The 15,080-nt window shown below is 45.4% G+C and overlaps 1 protein-coding gene across 3 annotated transcripts in view; it reads right to left on the reverse strand.

Annotated features, from left to right (window-relative positions):
* Positions 1–15,080, reverse strand: part of Cadps (calcium dependent secretion activator) — a 444,339-nt gene that overhangs the window by 153,840 nt on the left and 275,419 nt on the right. For all 3 annotated transcript variants that reach the window (XM_055599062.1, XM_055599061.1, XM_055599060.1), the window contains exon 9: positions 5,413–5,479. In XM_055599062.1, the coding sequence (XP_055455037.1) occupies positions 5,413–5,479 (67 nt within the window). The remainder of the gene's footprint in view (positions 1–5,412; positions 5,480–15,080) is intronic.

Consider the following 15,080-nt stretch of genomic DNA (forward strand, 5'->3'; position numbering starts at 1 on the left):
CTGGTGCTTTCAGGCTCCACAATATGTTGCGCTGTCCCGAGTCCTGAAGGTTCAGAGTAAGAGGAAAGAGAATGTTCCTGTGGGTGGTTTGTCTGTTGCTGCCCTCTGTTGGTTCTTCACGAGAATTTTACTACCCAATTTGGGATTCTGAAGAAGGAATGCCCTGTTTCCCACAAAAGGAGAACCAGGCTAGACCACAAGAAAAACTTTCATAAGGCAATATGAACTCGTTCCTTGTAGCAAGCAAGACCTCCCCTTGTTCTCCCAGTGAGGTCTGCATGCAAATGGGGAAGGGAGAGTTCACAAAAGCTGGGTTTCTAGCCAGGTCCAGTAAACTCTCATCTCGTTCAGCCTCAAAGTTCTTGTCTGTGTTGTACCACTTTTCTTCTCCTTTCTTACTCCTCTTCCCCTTCCCTCCTTCTCCTTTTCATCTCCCTCTGTGTAATCGTGTTACTGGGTAGTTCTTGAGAGCCCCACACCACGTGAGGCCCATCAGTGTGTGTAGCCAAGCAGTCCCTGTGTATGTGGCACCGTCGTCAGCTCGAAGATGGACTTCCCTGGAGATGGCCAGTGCTTTGAAGGAGTACCTTGGTTCTACTTACACTTCCACAAGGACACCGTCATATAATAGCAGGCATTTGCTAAATGAGTCTGACAGGTGGGGGCAAATGTGCAATCCATGACATCCTTCTCCATAATTTACAGTATCTCTCCAAGTAAAGCACCAGGCTATTCCAACCTGTGACTGGTCCTACCTACAGCAAATTCTCCATGATGCCTCCACCCTGTGACAATGAGAGGAGGCACTCCTGGACCATGCTACAGTGATTTAGACCAGTCAACAGGAGACAGGGTAGAGTTTATCAGTGAGATTTGCCAGAAAGGTGCCAATATGCACTTTAGGTCCAAAAATACACCACAACAAAAGCGTGTTATTTCAAGATGTAGGCTTCTGCTACTCCCAAACCTTTTTTACTTTTTCCCTTCCCCATTTTAGTGGCTCCGTTTCCACAGTGCTGTGTGCTGCTGCCCTCTTCTGGAAGGACTGATGATATGCCCCACAGGCTGACGCCATGCGACTTGGTAGAATAAAATAAATAAATAAATAAATAAATAAAACAACAGCAAACCCATACCCTCCAAAACTAAACCAAAACAACAAAACAAACTAAACAAACCTGAGAGAGTCTACTGGGAGTGTTTTTCTTCAAGATCTGACAATTTACTTTAGGATTCGGAGGAGGGGAGAACATCCTTGGAATAGTACTATACCTTTTAGATGAATCTCAGTTTATCCAGAATGCTTGGAGGTCGCCAAGGAGCTATCAATAATCTGGGAACTTATTATTTTTTTTAAAGCAGCTACATTTTAACAATAGAAAGGTATTCTCAATGAAATGCATGTTTCTGCTTAAACTGCACATTTCTTCCATTTTGAGAGGTTCTGGGACTGGACTCAGGTTCTCACATCCTAGGAGAGTTTTCTCCATTGTGCTACAGCCTCAGCCTTGGCTTTATTTGGATGAAAAGTTAAGGGGACAGTGCTGTTGTCATCATGTCACTGACAGAGCCTAGAAGGTATTTTTAGAAGTCAGAGGGTTCAAACAGCACGGAATAGAGATCTGATGGTACCGACTGACTGACGCAGGACTTACAGAGTCTTCTTTTATGTCAATGGGATCTAGCAACACAGACCTCTGGGTAGAATCGAGGATGGCTTTGGGGATCCTGCAGCTTTGACCCAAGATTTATTGTACAGGTGGCCAGACTATTGCTACTTTGGCTCATTTTTTGCTGCTTTTAAGTAGAAAGAGACTTATAAAGGAGTGGACATCAGATACATTAGCATCTCTATATGTATTTATTGGGTTGGGAAGAAATGCAAATAGGTAAATTCTTTGAAATCAGACCAGTGGATCAGAGCCTAAGCTAAGATGGCCAGAGTAGGAGGGCAGGGAGAGTGCAATGGTAGAGCATGAGGGTACAGGCTTGGATCCAGGACCTGAGTCTGATTTCCATAACTGAAAAACAGAAGTACAAGACAGGACAAAACAAATCAAGAAGCTGGGTATGAGAGTATTCAGCCTTAATCCCAGCAGAGGCAGGAAGACCACCAAAGGGCAGGCTGGCCTAAGTACTGAGAGCCTGCTTAAAAACATCTAACCAACCAGTCAAACAAACAAACAAAACCACAAATGAGAAGGGTGATCACCAGAAAACAGGTTCGGCTTGCTTCCTGCAATCTGCAACCAGAATATAATTCTGTGTCCATCCTTCAGCATTTACTGTGCGGAAACACATTCTCACAACTTCAAGAGCACTCACCTACTTATATGTCTTACAATTTATTTATTTATTTTTAGATCAACCTATTTTAATAGTGTATCTCAAGGGGTTATTAAAATTCCACTAGCCATGCAATTTATATCATTCAACTGTGTTTATGTCATTCAGCTTTAGTATCTTCTCTGATGGCTGGAATAGTGAGAGACTTTAGTCATGATGTCTGTAGGAGACCAAAACAGAGAATGTGGATTTAGGGACCACATGTTTCATAAACTGAAAAGCAAATAAAGTCTAGGACACTTTGTGTGCATAAATCTCTTTGAGCAGCAGACCTATCTAAGTGTTCAGTTATGTGAGCCCTGTGTTCTGTCTTGTAGTGGCTCTCATCAGCCACTCTCTTTAATTTTTGAATTAATTTTGTTTACATGTGTAGATGTTTTATGTACATGTATGTCTGTGACCCACATGTGTTTAAGGTAGCTGTGGAGACCAGAAGAGGGTTTTAGGTCCCTGGGGCTGGACCTACATGCTGGTGTGAGCCACTGGGTGGGTTCTGGGAATCAAACCTGGTGTTCTGACAACACCAGGTTTAGCAGGGTTAGCAATAACTCTAACCCCCTCAGCCTCTTTCTCTTGAATAAGCCACTTTTAGCCTCAGTTTCCTCTCATGTCAAATTTGGAGAAAATTTATACTCACCATAATATAGAAATTCTGCAAAGACCAGCTTCATGAGTACTTTGTAAATGTTCTGATCTGGAATGGGCACAAGTTTCCCTTTGACCCTACACGTGTACACTCAGATAAGGGGTTCTGACCACTGAATGGAGCTTTGTGGAACTGGCATCTTCAGTGGTGATGGAGGAACAGCGGGTCCTTGCCACACTCCTGTAGACTGAACTTCTTGGTTAAGGATGCCGAGAACTCACATCCCTGACATCACTCGGTCACATGCTGTGGCTAAGCTTACAGGGCATGTGTAGGAATTTCAGAGATAGCTGAGGAGGCTTTGCCATACTGTTTGCATATAATTATCCATTTCATTTCTTTTATCCTCAGCTCCATGGACAAGAGAAAGCCCTGCATCTAGGCAGCCTGTCGTCAATGCCATGAGACCTAGGACACCTTCATGCTGGATTCCCCTCACTGTTAAAGTAGCTGATACATCACCTCCAGAGACCCTGTAGACTGATAAGGGACAAAAAGGTCTGCTGTGTCTGAAATGAAGGCTTGACCAGGGTATGGGGGCTGCTAACACAACATTTCCCTCAGGCAGGGAGCATCTCACACTCATGGAAAGCCTCCTGATCTTCTGAATTGCATCTCCCCTGCTCTCTAGGAATGCCAAGGAGCCTCAGACAGCCTGTGCCCTTTTATGTTTTTCCAAAGTCAGCATACAGCTTTTTTTTTTTTTTTCTTTTAAGCCATGGTGAGAATCTCATCTCCTCTTAGAGGAAGTCTGTGTGTGAAGGCCCCAAAACATCTGTGTTCCAGTTGCACAGCCTAGAAAAGCCATTCTCTTCTTTTGGGTTCAGTACACAGCATGCAGACACAGCTTCTCTGACATTTTCTACTCATTTCCTTTTACCCCCCTTTCTTTCCCTAAAAGCTTCTTTTTCTAAAGAGAGAGAGAAAGACACACACACACACACACAGACTGCTTGTATGGGTGTGTATTCATGTGTGTGTACATGTGTATTGCATTCATATGTGAGCCTACACACGTGACCCTGGAGGCCAGAGGTCAATGGCCAGTGGCCTCTGTCATTACTCTCCCCTTTATCTTTTGAGACAAGGTCTCTTACTAAAACAGGAGACAGTCAATTCATCCAGACTGGCTGTCCAGTAAGCCCCAGAAGCCTTCCCATCTCCGCTTACTTGGCACTGGGATTTACAGCAGTGTAAATTATTTTTATTTGTTTTTTTATCCTTTTATATGAGTTTTAGGATTCAAATGTTTGCATGGCAAGCACTTTCCTGACTGAGTCATCTCCCCAGCTTGAGATCAGCTTTTTCTAAACATTCTTTCATTTCAACGACTCTCAGAGAAAAGCCATGTGTTGCATGAAGCACTCCTAGGTACTTGGAAGGCAGAAAGGCCCCAGGTCTTGGCAAAAGGGTGCTTGTTTACACTCTGGGAAGAGGTCATCAGCCACTGCATAGGTCACATGATCCGCCCTTTCCTGCCATCCAGTATTGCCAGGAATGGCCCCTCTCTTTCTTTATGTTCCTCTCAGCGAACAGCTGCTGAAGTTTCTGTGGGCACTGGCTTCCCAGGGTGGTGAGTGTGCCATAGACAACAGGGCAGCACCGCTGGCTGAACTGGAGTGCAACCAGCTCTGGAGCAGCGCAAAGTCTTTAAGGGCACACTTGAGTATGTCTGTATAGGTATAAGCCTGACATTATAGTGTTACCATTATATTAGTTTAAAGCCACTTGGGACCAAGAGGGAGCTGCCCCGCTGTGAGTTGCAGCCCAGATACGGCTCCAAACACAAGTCACATAGCTCAAGAAACGTGGTTGCAAGACGACTCACTTTGTGGCATGTTTCAGGGTATTGCACATGGACATTTTGTAGCCTGAGTTATGGTTTACATGCCCGGGTGGAGGCTGCATGTTGGATACAGTTAATAGCAAATTTGTTAGCAAACTGAAGAAAAACCAAAACCAAAAACAAACAAACAAACAAAAAAAACGGAAGCACAAACGAAACCAACCAACAGCAAAAGGGGTGGGGTGGGGCTTTTTGAGGACATTTGTGATAAATCTGTGGAAAAGTTTTAGACACACCTGGGGGAGCCAAGGTATTATTTTATATGTTAGCAACATGTCATTGATACCTCTGTGTGAGCCTGCTGCTGTGTATGAGTCTGTGTATCCACAGGTGTCCTCTGCGGCATCGTCAGTAACAGTCAAACGGGTGAACCCCAGAAGTCCATTAAAAAGAACAGATTTTACAGGTACAGGAGGTAGAAGCCTCTGTGTTGTTCCAAGAGTTTATAATGCAGAGAAAAAAATCATGGCTATAAATGCTTTGTGGCCACCGTGTGTCATACCTCAGGTGAAAAGCATGCGTCCCTCCTGCCACATCGGAGCTCTTAAGACTGACAATAGAGTTGAAAAGTTACCTGTACCAACACGAAGAACCTCTTCTTCCACCTCTTCCACACATTCTTACCAATGGTCCACAAGTACCTGTAGGGAAAAGAAGGGCCAGAGCTGCAGTAGTGCCTGATCATATGCCTGCCGCACTGTTCACACTTACCGGGAGGCCCAGCCCACATACACTGAGAGGACACAGCACACCTAGGCCACCTGAGCGCAAGCTCCAGACTTTAGCCTCTTCCCTCTCGCTTTCATGGCTCATCCCACACTGACATTTTCTTTCTATTGTCTGTGACATCATGAATCAAATCATTTTGAAGGAAGCTTTATTACATGGGCTTGAGATCCTCACTATACAGAACACACTAAAATGCATAATAACCCATGCTTGCATGGAGCACTGAAATGCTCTTCTATGGTATTCACGCGGGGCAGGCTTAGTCCGGGGTGAAAGGCTAACATCTTGGACCACGATGGAACCTCTGTCTGCTCTCCCTATCCTTACTCCCCGCTCCAGACATTCCACAGAAGCCACAGGGTTTTCTAAAAGGACAAATCATCCCATAAGTTTCTCAGTCTAAATAAGGATGGAAGGGCCTTAGGCATGGTATTTAGGCCAGGGTCCTTTCTAAGATGCACACAATAGCTGCAGGTGGAGATGGTGTTGTGCACAGAGAGGGAGCAAGATAGAAAGTGAGGCAGAGATGGCAGCTGGGGCACAGCTGAGGCTGAGCGGCAGCCGAAGGGCTGGAAGCTTGGCAGCCCCAGGCTAGAGCTGACATGGGACAGCATGCCTGTATCAATATATTCATGGAATTTGTGGACATAAAAGGGAGGCTCAGCCAGGGAGAGAGAGAGAGTAGAGAGAGAAAGGATGATTAGCATATGCTGGCATTTAGTATTCTGGTTCGGTTCTGTCAGTCATTCGGAGGGGCAGGGCTTCAATATTGATGCTTTGCTGTTGGGAGGATGCCATAGAAAGGGCCGGTGAAGTATAAACATGAGTCTTGACACTGGGTGGGGATGTAGCTCAGTTGTAGAGGGCTTGGCCGGCATGTGCAAAGTCCTGGATTTCATCCCCAGTACCCCAACAAACAGACAAGTAAAAGAATGATAAATAACTAAACAAGTGAATAAATAAATAAGTAAATACATAGCTGCAGTTTGAATGTGAAATGTTCCCCACAGACTCCTATGTTTTAATACTAGGTTCCCAGTTGGCCGTTTGGCAAGGCTTTGAAATGTTCTGGAGGTGGGGCTTGCTGGAGGAACTGGATCACTGTGGTAGGTCTTGGTGCATGACAGCCTGGCTCTATTTCTTGTTCACTCTCTGCTCCTGAGTGTAAATGCAATGTGACCATCAAGCCTCTCCTCCCACCACCATGCTTCCCCGCTGTGATAGCCTGAATCTCTCTGGAACTTTAAGCCAAAGTACGCCCTTTCTCTCTTAAGTTGCTTTGGTCAGGGTATTTTATCACAGCTTTAGAAAAGAAGCTGGGATGACAAATAAGTAAGTCATAAAGGAGATACACAACCATCCTTCCTACAGAGCATCACTGTGTCCAAAGAATGATTACTCCTGAAATTATGAGCCTCTTTGGATTGACATACACAAGCTATCCCATGGTTCAAGAGTGAGGCTAAGGTTGTGTAATTCGCCTCTGAAACTGTGTGTGGCAACCCTCATCTCCTGACCATGTCTACCTGTCTATCTAGCAATGCACTGAGCTTTAACAAGCAAGTTGCAGTTTTGTAGAGAACTTAAGTTGAAGGAAGAGTTCACAAGAATTCACAGCAGGATTTGCTCTGAGTGGTTAACTTTCCCTTCCTCCAGGCACTCAGCATGAATGAATTTATTATAACTCCTGAGAGGGGCTGAGACCTTGAATAAGGAGAATATGGAGCCATTCTGCTTGGGGTTTGCTTTATCACCGAGTGACATGACCTGGATTTAAACCCACGGTCACCTCACTCTAGGATGGTGTTCTCTTGTGCCCTTCTAGGGTGTGCCTGCCATCTAGGGTCAACAAAGAATAAGGATATAGGAGGGATGGGAAGACGCAGGTGAGGAACTACAGAGAGGGAGAAGCGCTGGCGTGCACTGCCTGGTAAAGCCAGAGAAGCAATAGTTGTATAACAGGCACTTCAAACAGCGAGAGCAGATAAACGTAATTTTTTTTTTTTTTAGTCATAGAGAAATGACTGATGTTGGAGGAGATAGTTCTGTTTATCCTGATGTCAATTACACAGTGTGGGGCTGGAGAGACGGCTCAGCCAGGAAGGCGCCTGCCATACAAGCAGAAGGACGGGAGTTTGTTTCCCCAGAACCATGTACAAGGGCGCGTCCTTGTAACCCCAGCACTGGGGAGGCAAAGACAGGCAGGGCCTTAGGGCTTGCTGGCCACTCCAGGCTAACCAGTGACAGACCTTGTCTTCAACATAAAGCAAGGTAGAAGGCTCCAGGGCAATGGCACCTGAGGCTGACCTCTGGCCTCTGCACCGTATACACCAACATCTCCCTTTTCCCCGCACAAATTGCACAGTGTTTACATGCGCTGGAGAATTATTTGTTGTCCCCTAGCTGTGCATAGATTTTTGAGTTTATATATCAGTTAAATGCATTTACATGTAAAAAGTGAGAAAATGAACCCCAAGAATTGCTTTTCTAACCAGAGAGGGGTTTCTGTTTCAAGGCATCTGAGAGTGAAAGCTGGTGGGATCAGAGGAAATTCACAATTCTCCTTCGGAAAGTATCAGTTGGTTTGTGTGCGGGTGGGGCTCTCTCTCCGAGGCTTTCCTCAGAATGTGGCACATGCCAGAAGGTGTCAGAACTGCGGGCTGTGAGGCACCATGTCTGTCTGCTGAGCCCCGAGTCGTTTCCTCTCCGAGCAGAATGTACAGTACCTGGAGCAGATGGACGCTGGGAGACTACAGACACACAGGTGGCTCCCACTGAGAGCCCCACTCCCAGCACACCGATCAAACGTGGCAGCATTAGTGTTCCGGTGCTTTCTTCAGGCTGTCTCGAAGCCTGGGCTGACCATCAGGTAAGCCAGCAGTCAGGGAGTAGTGAGTGGAAACCCAGACCAGTGCTTATACCTCCGACTCAAGGGGACACCAAAGAGGGAATTCTGGTGCTGTCACAAACCGCCCTTGAACATGGGGACGACATAATGTCATTTCATAGGCCAATGAGGCTGCAGAGTTCACGCATACTCAGTGTGTCACATGGCAAGGGCAGGAAATGAATGTCAGGTGTACTGCTGTTCTCTTGCTCATCACTACTAAAGAGAGCTACCATGAACAGGCTTGACGCTTGGCTTTTGGATAGCCGTCTGCTGGGAAAGAAACAGCGAGGTAACACACCTGCTTTTGGAATCCTGGCTTTTTGTATTCTGATTTGCTTGTAACATTTTATAAAAACTACACAAGTGGCCCACTGATATCCCTGACACTTCTTGAGGGCATCTGAGGTTCCGGTAAGGCCGGAGTGAGCTTGGTGAGCTCAGAAGAGTGTGGTGAATTTGGGCTGTACTCATTGCAGGACTCCCCCTAACTAGCTGAGTCATTGATGAGCCCCTGGCTTCAGTGCCTCTCTGTCCTAGGAGTGTGAGGGAGGGCAGCAGTGTGGCAAGGTCTGTCACTGGTGTGTGTGTGTGTGTGTGTGTGTGTGTGTGTGTGTACGTGTGTGTGCAGCCTTTGCTTTCACAGCATTTTGCCTGTAATGTGTGCTAGGGACAAAGCTCTGTTTATTATGTAGCATCCATGCTTACCACAAACTTCTAGGTGGCAGGTGCTCGGTAGTGTCTAACAGTGAAAAGGTTTTATTGTGTATCTTCTTCCAGGTTTCCTGGACAGGAGCACCAAGTCCTGTAAAGTGGCATTTTATAGATTCCCCGGCCTCTGGGTTTCTTACATGGGAAGTGTGGTTGAGAGACTGGCCAACGTCACATTTTAAGGAGCTGGGGGTGGTGCTGGTCCTGCTCTGGTCTAGGTGGAGGCTGGCCAGGAGGAAGGGTTGTTGCCCTAGATTTCCTCAGGGGTCTGTGACCCCTCAGTACCTGGCACAACAAAAATGGCTATCAGGCAGGGCATTTTTCTTGTCAGATCTTTAAAACTATTTTATGATGTTTAAAATGTCATTTAAACTTTTTAATTGATAAAATTGCATATATTTTTGGTATACAGAAGGTTGGTTTTACACATGGTTATATGCAAGGTTGAATTAAGCTACTCGGCTTATCATTTTGTATATTTTTGGCTTTTTTTTCATGAGACTATTTAAAGGCCACACTCTTAGTGATTTTCCAGGTGTAGTGAGGATGCACTTTTTAATCATAATCACCATCTTGTACAGAAAATCTCTGGAACTCATTCCTTTTTGTTAGTAGGTAATTTCTTCTTAGAAGAAAGAAGAGAGTGCAGCCAGAGGCAGGGCCTCCACTGGGGTACTCTCCCTGCAAACTGAAGGAGAACATGAGGTTGGAGCGCCTTGAAAGTGTTCCAATGGGAAGGAGAATGGGCTGGGGAAAGGTCCAGATGGATGAAAGGGCAGAAGCAGGCTGATCTTTGTGAGTCAAGGCCAGCCTGGTCTGTGCAATGAGTTCTAGGTCAGCCAGGGCAACATAGTGAGACCCTGTATCACAAACAAAACAAAATAAAACACCTTCCCTCTAAGAAACATGCGAACAGGCAGTGGGTATAGCCACTACCACCACCTGTATCACCATCACCACCATCAGGATCACTCTCCCCCCACCGTTCCCACCACTGGCACCACCTTCACCATCACCACAATCATTACCATCACTACCACCCCACCATCATCACCACCTCTACCACCATCACCACCACCACCATCACTGCCCTCACTGTTATCACTACCACCACCACCATCACTATCATCACCCTCACCAACTCTGTTGTTGCAAAACTTGTCCTATACAAATGTTCTACATGAAGTAGCTCTTTTAAACCTTACAACTGTTCCACGAGACCAGGGTTGTCATTACCTCTGTTTGATATTTGTGAAAGGAAGAACAGAGAAGCTAGGTGCCTTGCCTGTGGCTGGTTCTCAGTGCCTACAAGTGTCTTTAGCCATTTCACCTTATTAAGAGAAGATGTGTAACAAAGACTATAGAATACAACCCTAAAATATTCAGTTAATCCAAAAAGAGACAGGGAAAAAACCATGAGAAAACAAGGACACAAAGACCAGCTGTGTCAAAGAGAAAAAAATAGCAAGATGACAACTGTGGGCAATGAGATGGCTTAGCCATCAAGACCTTTGCTACACAAGCCTGATGGCCTGAGTTTCATCCCCAGATGCCAGGGCAGAAGGACAGGACCAACTCCCACTGACCTCCACATCCATGCTGTGGCACATATATGTGTCTCTCTCTTTTTCTCTCCTTCTCTCTCTACCTCTTCCTCCCTCTCCTTCTCCATCTCATATATATATATATATATATATACACATACATATACATACGTATATATATATATATACATACATTTAAAAAAATAACAAATAGAAGAATGGTAAATTTAAACTTTGCCATATCAGTTATCATAGGTAAGTTAAATATGTTAATATCTCAATTAAAATGCAAAGATACTCAGATTAGAATTAAGAGCCAGACCTAATTCTGCATTGCCAACAAGAAATGCAATTCATTTAAACCATCACTTACTTAATGTTTTAGAGATACAGTTTCATTTTACAGTCCAGGCTAGCCCAGAGATTTCTATTTTTCTGCCTCAGGCTCTTGAGTGCTAAGATTACAGGTTTGTGCCACCACACCAAGCAAGAAATGTACTTTAAAGACAAAATTAAGTTAAAAATAGAATGCTACAAAAAGGTGTACCTTGCTAATAGCCATTTTCTTTAAAATGCTGCAGTGCCTACATTACTGTCATAGAAAGTAAATCTCAAGGCAAAAATAATAGCACAGAGAGAGAAGATTGTTCCTTATCAATGGGGGAGGGGTTACTTCACTAAAAGGATATAAAAATTATAAAATTCCTACATCTACTTTAAATGCTTTAACATACATTGAACAAAACTGAACAGAAATGCAAGAAAAACAAAGCTAAGGCTATAGCCAGGGGTTTTGATATGACTAAATTACTGATAGGAAATCAGCAATTGAGGCTGGGAATGTCCTTAACTGGCTCAGTGTTTATCTGCTCTGTACCACACCCTAGGCCCCATTGTCTGCCCTCCATAGAGTGGGTGTGGTTGTCTGTATCTGTAACCCAGCAAATGGAGCAAGAGGAACACAATGGGTTCCAGAGCAGCCTGGGCTATAAAAGAGACTGTCTCAAAAACAGCAGAGAGAGACAGAGAGATAGACAAAGACAGAGACACACAGAAAGAAACAGATGGATACATAGAGAGAAACAGAGACACAGACACAGATAAAGAGACATAAAGAGAGATAGGGAGAAAAACAGAGACAGACAGATAGACAGAGAGACACACACAAAGACAGAGTAAAAGAGAGAGACAGAGAGGAGAGCACAGGTAGGCTCCACCAGACCTGCACAGTATCAAACAGCCCAGCCTAACTGACATGAAGCGTGAACGCAGGAGTCAAGCAAAGAACAGAGTCCAAGATCATTCTGCCAGCCCATCCAGGCAGTGTGGTGGAGAGCGTGTCCTGACAGGGATGGCGGGCACCTTGGGGATCTGTGGTAGAAAAGGGCTGTGATGGCTCTGAAGAACAAGAGCTCTATTCTGGCCCAGGGAAGAAGATGAAAAAGAACGGAGGACATCTTAATGGCTGAGGGCTTTAACCCCCCAAAACCCTCAGGCTAAATCAGAGGGGGAGCAGAGATGCTGTGAGTTATTCCTGGGGGTCACAGTGGCTCCTGTGCTGAGTTGTTCCTGGTGGCCACAGTGGCTCCTATGCTGTGAATTTTTGCTGGTGGCTACAGTGGCTCCCTGGATACATCTTGAGCTGGTCCACGCAGAGATAGTCAAGGTTCAGACCTTCGGTTAGGACTGAATTGAAAAAGAGTCTAAGGCCAACTTCAATGCTTGCTTGGACTCATAAGGGTTTTCACCATGATGAGCCTCAGTTTCTCTATCTGTAAAGTGGGATTCCAAATAATATATGAGACTTTTTATAAAACTTATATCCTGTGCTAGGTACTGTGACTGAAAAAGACAATTGGCCATCTGAAAAGGAACTGACATTCTAGAAGGGAAGACCTGACATAAACAAATGAACAAGGACATCCATGTACTATATCATGCAGAATGCTATTTTATGATGAAAGCAAGAGGAAACCGGAAGAGGAGGAGAAAGGAGGGCTTTCCCACAAGGCACAGAGGCATTCCAAGTAAGCTTGGTGGGCAGGAAGGCACAAAGGCCCTGAGATAGCCTGTGTTTCTTCTCCAATGCCCAGGGATGCCATTGTGGCTGCAGAGTCAGTGCTCACCATGAGATAGTGTTACACCCAGTTCTCGAGCCCCCAAAAGATCTACAGGAATCGACTCCATTGCAAAACACATGAGGGTCTTTTTATTGTAAATTACAAGCTGCAGCTTGGGCCTACACGGCCCCACTGCCGAAGCGGTGGGAGCTGAGCGCTTGTGCCCAGGTTAGTTGGGTGATTTATAGATTCTGGTCCCTCCCAGCATGCCCAATTCCTGCCTGGCAAGCATCTATTGGTCAAAATGCTATTTTGAATTGATTGGCTATAGGAAGGTCCCCAGACCATAATGACCTGGTGTCCCTCCCTAGGGGGATGGGCCAGTTTCCTAGCAACTGTTATCTCTAGTGGGTGGGAAAAGAATGCAGTAAGGTGGTCCTTCCCCTCAGGGCATTACTGGACTTCTCCACCCACCTAGTTCAGGTCTTAATAATAGCTGCTAATTTATCTTTTGGTCTCTCAATAGGAAGGGCCTTGCTGGCACAGAGCAGCCTGAGCCTTTGCTCTGAGTGAGATGGGTATCACTAGATGTTTTCTAGCATTCAAGTGACAGAACCAAGTTTAAAAAGAAAAGTTCAGAGCATGGAACAGACTACAGGGAGGCAGAGAATGAGTGAGAGGTTTGGAGGCAATAGCCACAAGTAAAGGCTAAACGCAAGAGAGGCTTGGAGTCCAGTGGAGAGGGGGAGTGGGGATGAGGAGGTGGAGTCAGGATTCACTTTGAAAATAGAGTAGAAGGGATTTAATGATGGACTGTGTTTGCAGTAAGAAATTTTGAGAAATGTCAAGTCTGTGGGGCTGAGCATCTGGCTGAAGGCAGGGGCCATCTGTTAAAAAGGGAGATGATACTTTCTATGTTCTAGAGGGCTGTTTCAGAGAGAAAATAGGAAGAGAGATGTGAAGCATGCCCGACCTTGAACTTCCCCAGGTGGAAGGGCAATGAACAGCTAAAAAGGTACCCAGAGTGGCTAATTCTCAAAAATCCCAGATGCAAATGCTCAAAACCAAAAGAAACGGTGTTGATTTTAACTCCCCAGCCCTTAAAAACAACAACTCCATAGACTTATTTTAGATGGTCCAGGAGCTCATCCCTGAAACCACAGCACCCAATCAAGGAGACTGGTCTCTATTTTCTGTTCACATGCTAAAGCACCTACGACATAAGTTTCAGCTGTGTACCTTCAAGGCTCTCTCTTCGTTATTTATGCTGTGACTTCTTTTTTTTTTTTTTTTAAATCTGCCTTCCCTTTACTCTAGGGCTCAATCCCCCTACTACTTGTGAATTCAACAGAAAAAAAAGTTCATAAACATTGTGCGTGTTCCTGTGTATTTGTGTGGACATGAATGAGGTGTGCAGGTCTCCGAAGTCCAGATGTCAACCTTGAGCGTCATTTCTCAGGTTCTGTCATAGCCTGCAGCTTATCAGGGAGATGCAAGTTCTAGAGACCCTGCTGTCTCCACCTGCCCAGTGCTGAGGTTACCACTGTGTGTCCCCACTTCCCAGCCTGGTTAGGTGGATATTGGTGGTGAACTCAAGTCCTTGTACTGGCCATGCAAGTACCTTATAAAACAGGACATCTCCCCCAGCTACCTCCGGAATTGCTTTTACTTTTCCTGAATCATTCCTTATGCAGTCAAGGTTGCTTGTGTCAATTTGGGCTGTGTTGGGTCTGACTTGATATCAATGTGCCCTTTGTTCACTAAGTTCTAGGCTGTTCTAGGCTCTCCTGGTGTATTTCTTGGCAGGAGTAATTCTTGAACGGCAGCCTAGTGATGGAGTCATTCGGGAACTTGGCTAAATATCTCCTCCATCACTCAGACGGTGAAGATGGACCACAAATATGCTAGGACACTCACCAGTGAGTCCACAAAAAGTTCCTGAATTGAAATCATGTAGGCTTCTCTCTGCAGAGCAGAGGAGGAGAATGTGGAAAACTGGGGTTTGTCTAATGCAGAGAAGAGTTCTGTGCCGAGTGTCTGCTCAGGGGTGACCGACAGAGAGTTTAGAGAGGGATTCACAGGAGCCTGGCCCATAGGCTGAGGCGAAAGTCCTCCAAGGACTTTTCAAAGGCATGGTGTGCTTCTGTACGCTCGCTTTCCACGGTCGGCTCCCTCCCCTGCTTCTTTCCTTCCCTCCCTCCATCCCGCTTACTCATACTCTGGTTCCTGTAGCAGATATTTACTGTTTATGAGTCAGTGTTGTGCTAAAGATGGAGGATATTTTCTCATCTACTACAGGGACCCGCCAAGC

Source organism: Psammomys obesus, unplaced genomic scaffold (genome assembly GCF_907164565.1).
Source record: "Psammomys obesus unplaced genomic scaffold, mPsaObe1.curated_primary_1811, whole genome shotgun sequence".
Taxonomy (NCBI): Eukaryota; Metazoa; Chordata; class Mammalia; order Rodentia; family Muridae; genus Psammomys; species Psammomys obesus.